This window comes from Rhagoletis zephyria, unplaced genomic scaffold (genome assembly GCF_001687245.7).
Source record: "Rhagoletis zephyria isolate East Lansing unplaced genomic scaffold, Rhagoletis_zephyria_1.1 Rzeph_scaffold_00394, whole genome shotgun sequence".
NCBI classification, from domain to species: domain Eukaryota; kingdom Metazoa; phylum Arthropoda; class Insecta; order Diptera; family Tephritidae; genus Rhagoletis; species Rhagoletis zephyria.
Window position 1 is genome coordinate 59466 of NW_016157478.1, and position 14141 is coordinate 73606.

Here is a 14141-nt window from a genome sequence, read left to right on the forward strand (position 1 = left end):
AAAATGATACCTTATTCTTTTGCATAATCATGCAATGAAAATAAAAATTACATAAACGGATGATCAAACTTGATATTATTTAATAAAAATGTAATTTTTCCAAAATATCGTAAAGAAAAATCAATACAGTTTCACACTCGTTTTGCTATATCGTAAACTAAGTCGAAACTACTTAGTAGAAGTCTGAAATGCGACTATGAATAGAGGTAAATTTTAAGTTGGTACTTAAATTTAAGTTGCAACTTTATTAGTTTCGACTTAGTTGCTGGACTATGAATACGCGCCAATGTTGTTTTTCAATTTTTCCTAAAAAAGAAATCGTGGTACAAAGCTCAATAACACTATTAATTCTCTTTAATTTGATGTACATTCCCGATTCCCCCGATTCTGAGCACTTGAAAAATTGAAAATCTTTATCATTTATCAATTTTTTATTATTTATCAAGAATTGGTATTCTACCACAGATATCAAATGCTCTTTTCTTGATAAATTATCAAGATTGAAAATGCTATTGACAAATTGAAATTTCATGTGAAACGTAGAAATTTCGTATGCTCTCATAGGCGGACGCTCTAATAAGCGGACATCTCCTATAAGCGGACACATTCTTGGGAACGCACGATTTTTGGTGTTTTCCCATACAAAATGTTATCCCATACACGGACTTTCCGATAAACGGACACGGACACTCAAACATGTCTCTTTATAAAAAAAGATCTCCCATAAGCGGACGCGAAGCTGTAATAAGCGGTAAATTAAAATTTTTTCTTTAGTCTGATGTTGACTCTTGCGCATGTACATATGTATATGTACTCAAGTACATACGTCCATATCCAAAGATGTTTTTTTTTTCTAGAAAAAATTTGGCCTTTTCATTGCCCTCTTCTTGCTGCTTGAGCGAGGCTGGCAATGAGATTTGTCGGTAGAAAAGAGAACGTCATAAATTTGAATTTATTTACCATTCATTCTGTTTATATCCATTCAAGGATAAGCAATATTTCGTTTAGAAACCTGCAATTTAAATTTTAAAAAATCTCCCATAGGCGTACAAAATGTAGGTGACCATCGGTGTCCGCTTATGGGAGCTTTCACTGTATTAATACATTTGGTCCTAACAATTAAATACTCAATGTGCCGGCATTTTAACCTGCGACACACGGAATTATAGTCGACATCTCTACCTACTCGGATACGGCAGTCAAAAGCTATTTTGCTTTTAAATTCATATTTTTCATATGTAACAATGAAATCAGTTCCACTCATACTCATGTGGAAATCAGTTCCCCTCATGTGGAAATCGTAGAGCTTTTTGTTTTTTAAGTATTGACAGAATGCGAAGCTTTTACTTGATAAAAATCTTGATAAAAATTCTTTACAAAAAATTTATCAAGAAAACACAGAATTGGGTGGTATATAGTAGTAGTAAAAAACAAATTAATGCAAAAAATATATATAAAAAAAAATTTTAAGAGAGGCTGAACACCTTTTGCAGAGAACACTTTTCTGCGTAGGCGGCATTCGGCCCTACTTGGGGATTATAACCCTTACTAAGTAGAATTCCCCTTTCTGTGTTGCCGTAGAAGAGGGGCAGAACACTTTTTCCAGAGAACGCCTTTCTGCGTAGGCGGCCTTCAGCCGCGCCTAGGGGTTATAACCCTCACTTTGTAGAATTATCCTTTCTGTGTTGCCGAAGAAGAGGGGCTGAACACCTTTTGCAGAGAACACTTTTTTGCGTAGCCGGCCTTCGTCCGCGCTTAGGGATTACAGCCCTCACTAAGTAGAATCCTCCTTCCTGTGTTGCCCAAGAAGAGGGGCTGAACACCTTTTGCAAAGAACACTTTTCTGTGTAGGCGGCCTTCGGCCGCGCCTAAGGATTATAACCCTCACTAACTAGGACTCTCCTTTCTCTGTTGCGAGGGGCTGAAAGTCTTTTGCAGAGAACACTTTTCTGCTTAGCGGCATTCGGACTTACTTGGGGATTATAATCCTCACTAAGCAGAATTCCCCTTTCTGTGTTTTCGTAGAAGAGGGGCAGAACACCTTTTCCAGAGAACAACTTTATGCGCAGGCAGCCTTCGGCCTCGCTTATGGATTATAACCCTCACTAAGGCCCAATTTCAGATGGCCTATTTAAGTTCAGATTGTTGAATAACTTCCAATATTGGCTATTTAAATATTAGATATGCAACCCTGTGTTTGTACCAAACAACCAAGATTGATTGGTAGGTTGTTTAATCAATCCCACCTAAAAACAATCAGCTGTTCAGCACAAAATGTAAACAAACAAGCAAATGCCACAACAACTTCAAGGAAAAAGCAGCAATGCTATCATTTGTTTTGTATATTTAATCAAAGTTGATCTCAAATCCGACGAAAGTTAAATTGAATTTAAACAACAACAATCCACAATTAAACTTAAGTGTCATTTAAATATTCATTTGAAATTGGCCCTAAGTAGAATTCCCCTTTTCTGTGTTGCCGGAGAAGAGAGACTGAACACATTTTTCAGATAACACCTTTCTGATTAGGCGGCCTTCAGCCGCGCTTAGGGATTATAACCCTCACTTAGTAGAATTCTCCTTTCTGTGTTGCCGGAGAAGAGAGGCGGAACACCTTTTTCAGAGAACACCTTTCAGCGTAGGAGGCCTTCGGCCGCGCTTTGGCATTTAATTCTCTTTAATTTGATGTACATATAATATATATGCCTTGTATAGTTTTCACAAAAAATGAATTAATGTAAAAAATTTGTATAAACCCATTTTTTCAAATCGCCTTTTTAGTTATACGCAAATGGCCGCGCTTAGGGATTATAACCTTTACTTAGTAGATTTCTTCGTTCTGTGTTGCCGGAGAAGAGAGGCGGAACACCTTTTCCATAGAACACTTTTTCCAGAGAACACCTTTCTGCGTAGGCGGCCTTGGCCGCGCTTTGGGATTATAACCTTTACTAATTTGATTTCACCTTTCTGTGTAAAGTAAGGACTATTGACTACATACTATGCATCAAATGATTGCTTATAAATTTTCTATATATTTCCAGAAATTTTTAGTATAACTAATAAGGTGATTAAAAAAATGGGTTTGTAAGAATGTTTTAAATTATTTTTTACATAAATTCGATTTTTGTGAAAACTATACAAGGCGGATACAACACATGTACATCAAATTAAAGAGAAAAAAATTATCTATCGAATGACAATATTTTAAAATCCATGAAAGTGTTTTTGAAAATTTTTGATTTAAAAAAAAAACCTTAGTTTAAGCTTTTAGCGTTATTAACCTTTTGTGGTTGTTGTTTCCCCAACAAAAAAGAAATTCCGCTACGCTGACCTCAATGAACTCTATCGATCCCCGCATACTTTTTTTTTAATTGGAAAATTTTAGGTATTCTCTATTTATGCCTTTTTTCTGAAAACCAGTTACAAATACAATGTCGCGTTCTTGCGTGATCTTTTATTTTTTGCTAATGTAGGATAATCGCATGGTAAAAATATTTAAAGGAAAAAGCGCTCGCTCAATTCATTGGCCATCATTTATTTTTGAAAGTTTGTCTACTATGTAAAATTGAAATTTTGAAAGCAACTCAAATGCCTCTTTCAGTTGAGGTTGTAAATGAGATTTAATGTTTATGAGACTTAGAATTAGAAAACATTTTTGTTAACATACAGGCTGCATTTCTTTATTCATTCTGAATGTTTGGAATAAACTTTTTTGTTTACTTATTCTTTAGAACGTTCCTGATGATATGTTAACGTATATTTCAAACGCATTCTGTTTATTCCGGCTGTGAAATGGGATTATCCGGAATGTATAAAAAAACGTAGCCACAAACTTTAAAAATGTTCAGGCTGCCTCTTACCCCACGTCTCCTTTTTCTACTATATGTGTCTTAACATCTGTCAAATTTATGTTTTAACTTTGTCCCGTTTTCTCGTGTGGGCCACTTGCAGTCTTAACATGTCACTTTCAAAATGGCATCAAGCCAATCAGATCGATCTGTACCCAAAGTAGATGCGCGGTAAAATGAAAACTGAGTTGTCAACTACGAAATGACAGCTGATGTTAAGGCATCGTGGTAAGAAATTCGGCAAGATAGATATGGTTTGAAAGTGGAAATTTGCGGTCTCCACCTGACATTTCTTTCTTAAAGCAGCTTTTTTAACAGAATCTGAGAAGGTGGAGACGTGGGGTTAGCGGTTTTACCTTAAAATTAATAGTTGCGTGCCAGCAGCAGTACGAATAGCAGGAATTTACAGGATTTTACAGGAAGCTGTTCCTGCACGACACCTTACATAAGGCTTATTAATGGCGAAAACAGCTGTTCCTGTAAATCCTGTAAAATCCTGCAAAACCTGCTATTCGTACCGCTGCTGGAACGCAACTTTTCTTTGATGGAATAATCCTAACTTAGGGTTTACACCAGACAATATTGTCAAGACAATTAAGTCAAAATGATGTGTTTGTTGTAAACACGGCGAATTCATATTACAACAAACACATCATACTGACATAATTGTTTTGACAATATTGGTCGTTGTAAACCCTAAGTAACTGCCATACCTAAACAAAAGCGTCAACGTTGTCCGGCTGTCAAAAAATTCTCATGCCCATACAATTCGTATGAAGCATACCGAAACAACGCTGCGTCAACGCTGAGCGGTTGGAAAATCAGATTTTGACAGGGCGTTAGGTATTGAAGTTGGCTGCAGATAACGGCGAAACTGTCATTTTCGTGTTACAAACAAACAAACCTATGCTTATTGTTGGTGTTTTTTCTGCATTTGACGTAGCTTTGACGCTTTTGTTTAGGTATGGCACTTCGGCGCTAACGCTAGGCGTCAGAAACCGCTCCGCACAACGCTTTTGTTTAGGTATGGCAGTAACAGAATCATGAGAGTACCAAGCTAGGTGTGAATCAAGAATGATAGAATACAAGATTGCGCCGTCCTGCGCGTTGACATTTGTGTACCACAAGTAAACAAAGAATAGAGCGAAAAGAAGAACGAGTTGAAACTGCCAAAACAGTTCACCTTACAGCGAAAAACGTGTTTTAATTTTGCTAAATGCGAAAATATTGCATTTTTACCTAACCTATTAGAGAATAGGTAACATTTTAGTGCACTCCATTGCTTTGCAATTCAGGCTGCTGCACAAAACTGCGGCAGCATCTCAGCGGGATTGATTAGTTAACTTGCTAATGGGGGCTGTTTGGAGCAGAAGCAAAATCATTGTGAGGAAATGCTGTTATTGTAATAATAAAGAAACATTTCGGGAATGGCTTTGCCGTGCCCTATGTACACAAAATGCAGCGATTCGTCCAAGCGCTACACTTGCATCTACGCATCTTGCATCTTGATGGCTGTCGCAATTTAACACACAGCACTTCTTTTTATTCGATTTTACGCAGTCTTCAACTCAAAAATCACTCACAAATTGCAAATTAACACAATTTAAACTGATTTTTCACTTCTAATTCAAATGATTTTTTCGCATACTTGTAAACAAAGGTTTATTTACAAGTTACCACAACTGTCAAAATCGGCAAAACCAAAGTAGCGGTACCACTGACGGCGCCACCTTTGTTCGCTGCACCGTGGGTGTGAATACCTCTCATAATTTTAAAACATTGGCAGCACCGTTTTTAATCTGTCAAAGCGATTAAGGGCCGGTTGTTCAATGTCTGGTTATCACTACCACTACACTATCGACGATTTCAACATCATGCATGTAACATGTGATCGATAAAGCAGTAGTTGTGCTTAACCGGAGCTTCTACCTCCGATTTGTGCTAATCAGACATTGAACAACCGGCCCTAAGGCAAGTTCGTGTGTTTGCTTTTAGGGCACTGTCACACGGTCAGTATTTATTGACGTGATCCAAGTATCGCGGTATTTATTGACGGTGTTGCATGCAGTATTGATGGATCGTGATCCATACTGCAAAATTTCTAAGGCTGCGTTTCTTTATACATTCCGGATAATCCCATTTCACTGCCGGAATAAACAGAATGCGTTTGAAATATACGTCACCATATCATCAGGTACGTTCTAAAGAATAAATAAACAAAAAAGTTTATTCCAAACGTTAAGAATGAATAAAGAAATGCAGCCTAAAAATTTTGAAATCTGGATCGCGGATCGCAATACCATCAATGAATATTGAACGTGTAGCACTTTCAAATCGCGATCCATACATTTCGTCAGTACATCTTTTACTCTCATAATGCGAACATCGGCTCTGCCTTCGCTCTCGGGGCTTAAAATCTTGCAAAACAAGTTTTAATTAACATTGAAAATTTTAAAATAATTGTGGAATGCATTATCTGTAAATTATACGTACAACATAAAAACATTTTCTTGCGTCATAATAAGCTTTCAGCACAAAAATTATGCAAATACTGACGCGACAAATATTGAACATGTAGCATTCGTGCGCGATCCATCAATCCATCAATATGGATCGCGATCCAAATATCGTGATTATTACTGACCGTGTGACAGACCCCTTAGCAAGAAAATTTTCTTCAGTGGATAAAACAAAACATTCAAATGGGATATGTAGATTAGTGATATAGATAAGCTTGCATTAATTAGCAAAATTAATTTACTAGTCTCGCTATTGAATGGATGCAACAGTTTTTAAAAATTGTGAGGATGAATTTCATCAAATTATTGGTGTGGTTAATTTCGAACAATTTGGTCAAGGTTTTTAATAAAAGATGAAACAGAGTGGTCATATTTGTTGGGCTGATCTCAAATAGATATGGCTGCAAAGGCAATGACAGCGACAACGATGTGGCTTGAATTCCAACGCCACTTCCGATCCTGATCTCGTTATTTGTGTAAGTGAACCCATTTCGCAAATCCGAATACACAATGCGACCAAACATTTCTTAAAAAGTCAACAGCGTCCCTATTGTGAAAGCCAAAGTGATAGTATTCCTATTATCAACACGTCTTCGGTTCTCTCAGCTAATATTTCAACGGAGAACAATATGATTCCTACAATAAACGTAACGCCTCATAGTCCGGCTTCAATAACAAAATATAACAATATTTTCGAGGATACGTTGAGCCAATTGCAAAATATACGGGAAACTGTAGTACAAATGAAAAATTGTGCTCACATGAATGATAGTTTCAATAGTTTTGGACCCGTTAATGCTGCAGTCCTAAGCGCCTCTCTACCTAATCTTAATGCCGCAAATATTACGGTCAATGTAACAAATACTATCGGTAATTGTGTAAGGTGGATGCCACAACAGCAACAATACATTCCTTTGAATGGGCGTCGTAGGTCTTGGACAATTATTGATGACCTGAATATAACAAACAAGAGCATCAGTCTATCCAGCTTAGATAGTGAAGAGCCGGAGACAATATGTGCTACAGATCAGCGCCGACGATCTGCTAGAAAAAGCACTGGAGGTAAGTTCATTTAGTACATATGCATGAACGAAAGACACAAGATCACGCGGGAAGGAAAGAACGAAACAAGTTATTTTCTAGCTGCCGAAATCTCGACGCCATCTTTGTTGTAAGAAGTAAACAACGAAGAGAACGGAGAAAACCGCGAAATTGTTGAACGCATGAATAATCATTTTTATTATGCAAATTCTTCTATAAATCATGCCGTTGTGTTAAATTATTCTTTTCCTTATTTGTACACACGTTGTCACAGGCGAAAATGCTGTAATTGCTGTAAAAGGCCACCACCAAATTGTAAACAATGAAGAAATGTAAACAAACGGCTATTGTCAAAATCGTTAAACTTTTTTCCTAAATGCGATTCTAAAGCTGAAATTAGTCAAGAACGTAAACCTACCGGTACGTAAACCCGAGTCAGCACCGCAGAATTTTTCTGTAGTTGTAGCCCGTAGCGCAGAAATCTGCGGAATTTAGATTTTTCCGTGTCAGCTGATTTCTCCTTCTTTAGATGGTTGCCACTTCGTCTTTTTACAGATGGAAAAAAAAATATGAGTTCCTACTCAAAATATGTTTAAAATATTTGAAATTTACTATTGAATAAGGTTTTTGTTGAAAACTAAGTAGTTTATATTTAGCTAAAATCTATTATAGCGAAAAATTGTAGTTGAAAGGGTAAGTTTATGAAAAGGCATTGAACAGTGGCAGCAGTGTAGTAAACAACACTGAGGGCTCCAGTAATCGACAAAATTCTGTGTATACAGACTGCGTTTAAGTATACGTTCTGCGTTCTCGACTAATTTCAGCTTAACGGGCTACTCTCCTGCCCGCGTTATGTTGAGGTTGCTTAATGAACCTCTGGACTTCGTCCGTCAGTTCATATAGATGCCTCCTGACGTGCCCGCGTGATGTTGTATTTTGGTTCTGGGCTGCCAACTTTACTCAAACCGTGCAATTTTTGAGCATACTTTACATCAAATGCAAATGCAATGCAGCGATTTCTTTTCTCAAGTTACATACCTGATGACAGTACGAATGGCAATTATAATAGGGAGGTTTACCCCTCTATTCTAACAGTCACAAAACTTAGCTCATCACTGTTGTGATTTCTAGTGCGCCGAGAAATGTGTCACAAAAAATTAGATTTTGAGTGCTGAAAAATACACAAAAATTTAAAAATTTGTATTGTAGCGGCATATTTTTTGTAGCGGCAAGCTTTGAGGCGCAGCAGAAATCACAGCAGTGATGAGCTCAAGTTAGTGACTTTGTTAGAATACGGCTGTTAGTTTTTAAAACTATAATTTTATTCAATTTTTCACTTTTGAAAAATAGTAACATTTCAATACATTTTTGTGAAATCCTTTGCGTGTACTCTTTTCTCGGCTGGGATTTCCATTACGGAACCAGTAGCTATATCATTTAAAGTATACCGATTTTTTTTTTTTATAAAGGTTTTATAAAGGGGATATTTATGGAGGTCTTCTTCAACTGAAGTTATCACTTTCACAATGCTGCTGATAATAATATTTAAGTAATTTGTTGTTAAAATACCCCGACTACTATCACAAATTTTTAATTTAAAACCCCACTTTTCATTTAAATAATGTTCGGATGCGTTTGTAATACTTTCATTTACATTCATTCATTAATTGATTAAGTAAAACNAAAAATTGTAGTTGAAAGGGTAAGTTTATGAAAAGGCATTGAACAGTGGCAGCAGTGTAGTAAACAACACTGAGGGCTCCAGTAATCGACAAAATTCTGTGTATACAGACTGCGTTTAAGTATACGTTCTGCGTTCTCGACTAATTTCAGCTTAACGGGCTACTCTCCTGCCCGCGTTATGTTGAGGTTGCTTAATGAACCTCTGGACTTCGTCCGTCAGTTCATATAGATGCCTCCTGACGTGCCCGCGTGATGTTGTATTTTGGTTCTGGGCTGCCAACTTTACTCAAACCGTGCAATTTTTGAGCATACTTTACATCAAATGCAAATGCAATGCAGCGATTTCTTTTCTCAAGTTACATACCTGATGACAGTACGAATGGCAATTATAATAGGGAGGTTTACCCCTCTATTCTAACAGTCACAAAACTTAGCTCATCACTGTTGTGATTTCTAGTGCGCCGAGAAATGTGTCACAAAAAATTAGATTTTGAGTGCTGAAAAATACACAAAAATTTAAAAATTTGTATTGTAGCGGCATATTTTTTGTAGCGGCAAGCTTTGAGGCGCAGCAGAAATCACAGCAGTGATGAGCTCAAGTTAGTGACTTTGTTAGAATACGGCTGTTAGTTTTTAAAACTATAATTTTATTCAATTTTTCACTTTTGAAAAATAGTAACATTTCAATACATTTTTGTGAAATCCTTTGCGTGTACTCTTTTCTCGGCTGGGATTTCCATTACGGAACCAGTAGCTATATCATTTAAAGTATACCGATTTTTTTTTTTTATAAAGGTTTTATAAAGGGGATATTTATGGAGGTCTTCTTCAACTGAAGTTATCACTTTCACAATGCTGCTGATAATAATATTTAAGTAATTTGTTGTTAAAATACCCCGACTACTATCACAAATTTTTAATTTAAAACCCCACTTTTCATTTAAATAATGTTCGGATGCGTTTGTAATACTTTCATTTACATTCATTCATTAATTGATTAAGTAAAACGCGTATATTATTATTATTTCTTTATTTAGCATTAGCAATTTTTAAACTTTCAGGTACATTTTTACATATACAGTGACGAGCAAAACTGTAACATGGTGTAACACTTTTTATTTCAGCCGCCGCTTTCTTTCCAAGTTCTAACGATATTCATACTTTTGTTGTATATTCTTATTGGTACACCTGTACTTCCTAGCTCATAACGATCTGAAGTCAATCCAAAATCAATAATAAAACCAGCAGACAAAAATGTAAATTAAGGCAAATGTTACAGCTTTGCACTTAAATACTTTTAATAACTTTTTTACAACTTTCACGAAAAAAAGAATTCTTAACACAATTTTCAGTACCCTTTTGCTTTTTTTAGTTCCTGGGTGCGATTTGGCATACCTTATTTGTATCTCTGTAAAAATTCTGGAGGTATATCCTCCCATAAATCCTTAGTTTGCTTTCACAGCTTAATACTCCATTGGACGGACTTGGATACTTAGTAAGCTGTGCTTTAAGTTGATTTCGCAAATTTTCGATAAGATTCATTTCCGCGGATTGTGGAGGTCATTTCAAATTAGCAAATTTTTGCTTTTGTATCCAGTCTTTGCCAACATGCGCAGTGTGTTTTGGGGAATTTTTCAGCGGAAACCCATTTTTTCGACTACATCTTGCANCTTTTCTCGGCTGGGATTTCCATTACGGAACCAGTAGCTATATCATTTAAAGTATACCGATTTTTTTTTTTTATAAAGGTTTTATAAAGGGGATATTTATGGAGGTCTTCTTCAACTGAAGTTATCACTTTCACAATGCTGCTGATAATAATATTTAAGTAATTTGTTGTTAAAATACCCCGACTACTATCACAAATTTTTAATTTAAAACCCCACTTTTCATTTAAATAATGTTCGGATGCGTTTGTAATACTTTCATTTACATTCATTCATTAATTGATTAAGTAAAACGCGTATATTATTATTATTTCTTTATTTAGCATTAGCAATTTTTAAACTTTCAGGTACATTTTTACATATACAGTGACGAGCAAAACTGTAACATGGTGTAACACTTTTTATTTCAGCCGCCGCTTTCTTTCCAAGTTCTAACGATATTCATACTTTTGTTGTATATTCTTATTGGTACACCTGTACTTCCTAGCTCATAACGATCTGAAGTCAATCCAACATCAATAATAAAACCAGCAGACAAAAATGTAAATTAAGGCAAATGTTACAGCTTTGCACTTAAATACTTTTAATAACTTTTTTACAACTTTCACGAAAAAAAGAATTCTTAACACAATTTTCAGTACCCTTTTGCTTTTTTTAGTTCCTGGGTGCGATTTGGCATACCTTATTTGTATCTCTGTAAAAATTCTGGAGGTATATCCTCCCATAAATCCTTAGTTTGCTTTCACAGCTTAATACTCCATTGGACGGACTTGGATACTTAGTAAGCTGTGCTTTAAGTTGATTTCGCAAATTTTCGATAAGATTCATTTCCGCGGATTGTGGAGGTCATTTCAAATTAGCAAATTTTTGCTTTTGTATCCAGTCTTTGCCAACATGCGCAGTGTGTTTTGGGGAATTTTTCAGCGGAAACCCATTTTTTCGACTACATCTTGCATATTTTGTTGAAATATGAACAGATAGTGTTCCTTACGCATAATGCGTACTAACGAACCAACAAAATTTTTGAAATACAACCTCTAAACTATTATTGACCGACCACTGTGATTCACAGTTTGCCTTACATCATGCGCATGGGCTTAATTTGGGTGTTTGATCCAATACCATGCCCGGCCATCTGATTGAAAGCAATTAATTTAGTATTGTCAGACCAAATAACCTTCAATTGAAACTCAAACATTTTTTTATTGCATTCTGAAAGGCCTAACATATCCCAATAAGGAACGGTCCGGTTTTCGTGCGATGTAGCAAAATGCTGCCACTTTCGCACATGTATTTTGATCAAATTTGCTTTTTTCTTCTTTTATGATGCCTTTGCGCTCAACTTGGCAATTCTTCCCTTCGTTGTCTACATTTGCATTAAAGTTTAATGCCTTAAGCGCTTCTGTAATAGTTGCTGCATCGCTACTTGTTGCTAAGTTCACAAGATATCGGACGGTAATATTTTTTGCAGACGTCCTTTGTGCTTGGGAACACTTTAGGCTATATTTTTTCACAGTCTTACAATTTTCAAGTAGTAAACTTCCACTTTTCCTGCCGTCCCGCTTTTCCACAGTAAATCTATTATTTACATTTATGGTTCCCGATTAACCATATTATTTACTGGTGATCACTTCTTCAATAAATTATAATACAGAAAAAAGTCATCGGACTTCCAACTAAGTAAAAGATAACTGTAAAATGCAAAACTGAGAGTGAGTGCAAAACTGTAACATTCGCCTTAATTTACATTTTTGTCTGCTGGTTTTTTTATTGTTGTTGTATGTATGTTGTTGTTATTGTTGAAATCGTTATGAGAGAGGGAGTAGGGGTGCACCCACAAGAATATACAACAAAAGAATGAAAGTCGTTAGAACTTGGAAATATAGCGGTGCCTGAAATAAAAAGTGTTAAACCATGTTACAGTTTTGCTCGTCACTGTACATAGTTTCAATACTATTTTATAGACTTATTGCGAATTAAAGTATGGTTTCTTTAATGTAAACTATTATAAGTTTCTTAAATGCAATGATGTTTTTTCTCATTCTTTATATTACTAGGCAGTTCATTAAATAGTTTCAGCCCTTTATACAATAAAATATTCTGTGCCTTATTAGATTTATTGAGATTAATTCTGAAATCATTCTTGTTTCTAAAGTCGTAGGGTTCTACATCCCCTACATATACGATCTGGTTCGTTAGGTACTTCTGTAACAAATTATATTTCATTTTAAATACAAAAAGTAAAACATTCATCAGTGTTCTTTGGTTAATGTTAAGCCATTTTAAAGTTTCGAGCATATATGTGATCGGGGTCAGCCCATTACATAGTAAAATACGACGCATTCCTTTGTTTTGCAATTTCTGCATTCTGTTTTTCATCTCACTAGCTAGGGTCTAGTATGGTCGAACAATACTCGAAATGTGGTTAATCATAACATTGAATATCTATCTATTGTATAAATGTATCAATTGTGTTCGCGAACATTTGAAAAAGCTAACATTTCAGACTTGGATAATGAAATGAAGCGAAAAATTCAAATAGGAATAGCACATTTTGTTGTAGATTACTAGAAAAATATGAGCTCTGGCTTAAAAACGACTTTGTTTTGGCGGAAGTTAATTGTGATAAGCAATCTGAACAGAATATGCTGGATGAGTTACCTTCCACTTCTAAGCGTGGAAGACCTACAAAAAGATTTGAAAGTTGCGACGACAGAGCAAAACGTTACAAAGTACGTGATCTTCTTCAGTCACGATCTGATGCGGCTCTTATGTCTAAACGTTCAAGTGGATTTCGTGTAGCAGCCAAACTAATGCAAAGTGAAAGCGAATCTCCCGAAATTGCAATGCAATACAAGAATTTACAAAAATACAAATCCAAACGAATGTACACAGGTGAAGAAGCACTTGCTTTGTATGTCGATGCCAAATTGTCGCGAAATAGCTATTTAGTTTTACGAAAACAGGCGATTGCTGCAGGACATAATTTATATCCCTCAAAACACGTTTTGCAAAGGGCTAAGCAAGAATGTTTTCCACCAGAAAGTGCCATAGATGTGAACGAAACTTATGCTTCTTTAAATGTGAAAGAGATGGTTCACCATACAACTCGACGACTACTCAAACATTCCCACGACAGCCGGTTCTACGTACCGGAATGACTCGGGTTTCACCCGACCAAGGGCTGTTGTTTCGGCGATCTAACCCCGTTTAGGTCGGCGAAGTATCTTAGAAGTTGTCCGTCCATAGGGCTACATTCACTACGCATTCTCCTACTCAGGGCTGGCATCGAGTCAAACCCTGGGCCAGAAACATACACCTGCTGTGTATGCCGAAGACGATTACACCACAACTCCACCTCAGTCAAGTGTAATGCCTGCGAG

General features: G+C 36.2%; 1 protein-coding gene and 1 long non-coding RNA gene across 3 annotated transcripts in view; one reads left to right on the plus strand and one right to left on the minus strand.

Annotated features, from left to right (window-relative positions):
- Positions 1–4232: 4232 nt before the first annotated feature.
- LOC108359451 (uncharacterized) lies at positions 4233–7691 on the minus strand. Its single transcript, XR_001846925.1, has 3 exons — positions 7681–7691; positions 7406–7411; positions 4233–4387 (listed from the first exon to the last, which is right to left on the minus strand). It is a non-coding gene; the product is annotated as an uncharacterized LOC108359451 (long non-coding RNA).
- cyst (rho guanine nucleotide exchange factor 18 cysts) overlaps positions 6502–14141 on the plus strand; it is a 151648-nt gene continuing 144008 nt past the window's right edge. The window contains exons 1-2 of one of the 2 annotated variants that reach the window (XM_017611326.1): positions 6502–6843; positions 6903–7429. In XM_017611326.1, the coding sequence (XP_017466815.1) occupies positions 6997–7429 (433 nt within the window). In that variant the 5' untranslated portion in view covers positions 6502–6843; positions 6903–6996. Of the gene's footprint in view, positions 7430–14141 lie in introns of both variants that reach the window. The other variant, XM_017611325.1, reaches the window with a different exon arrangement.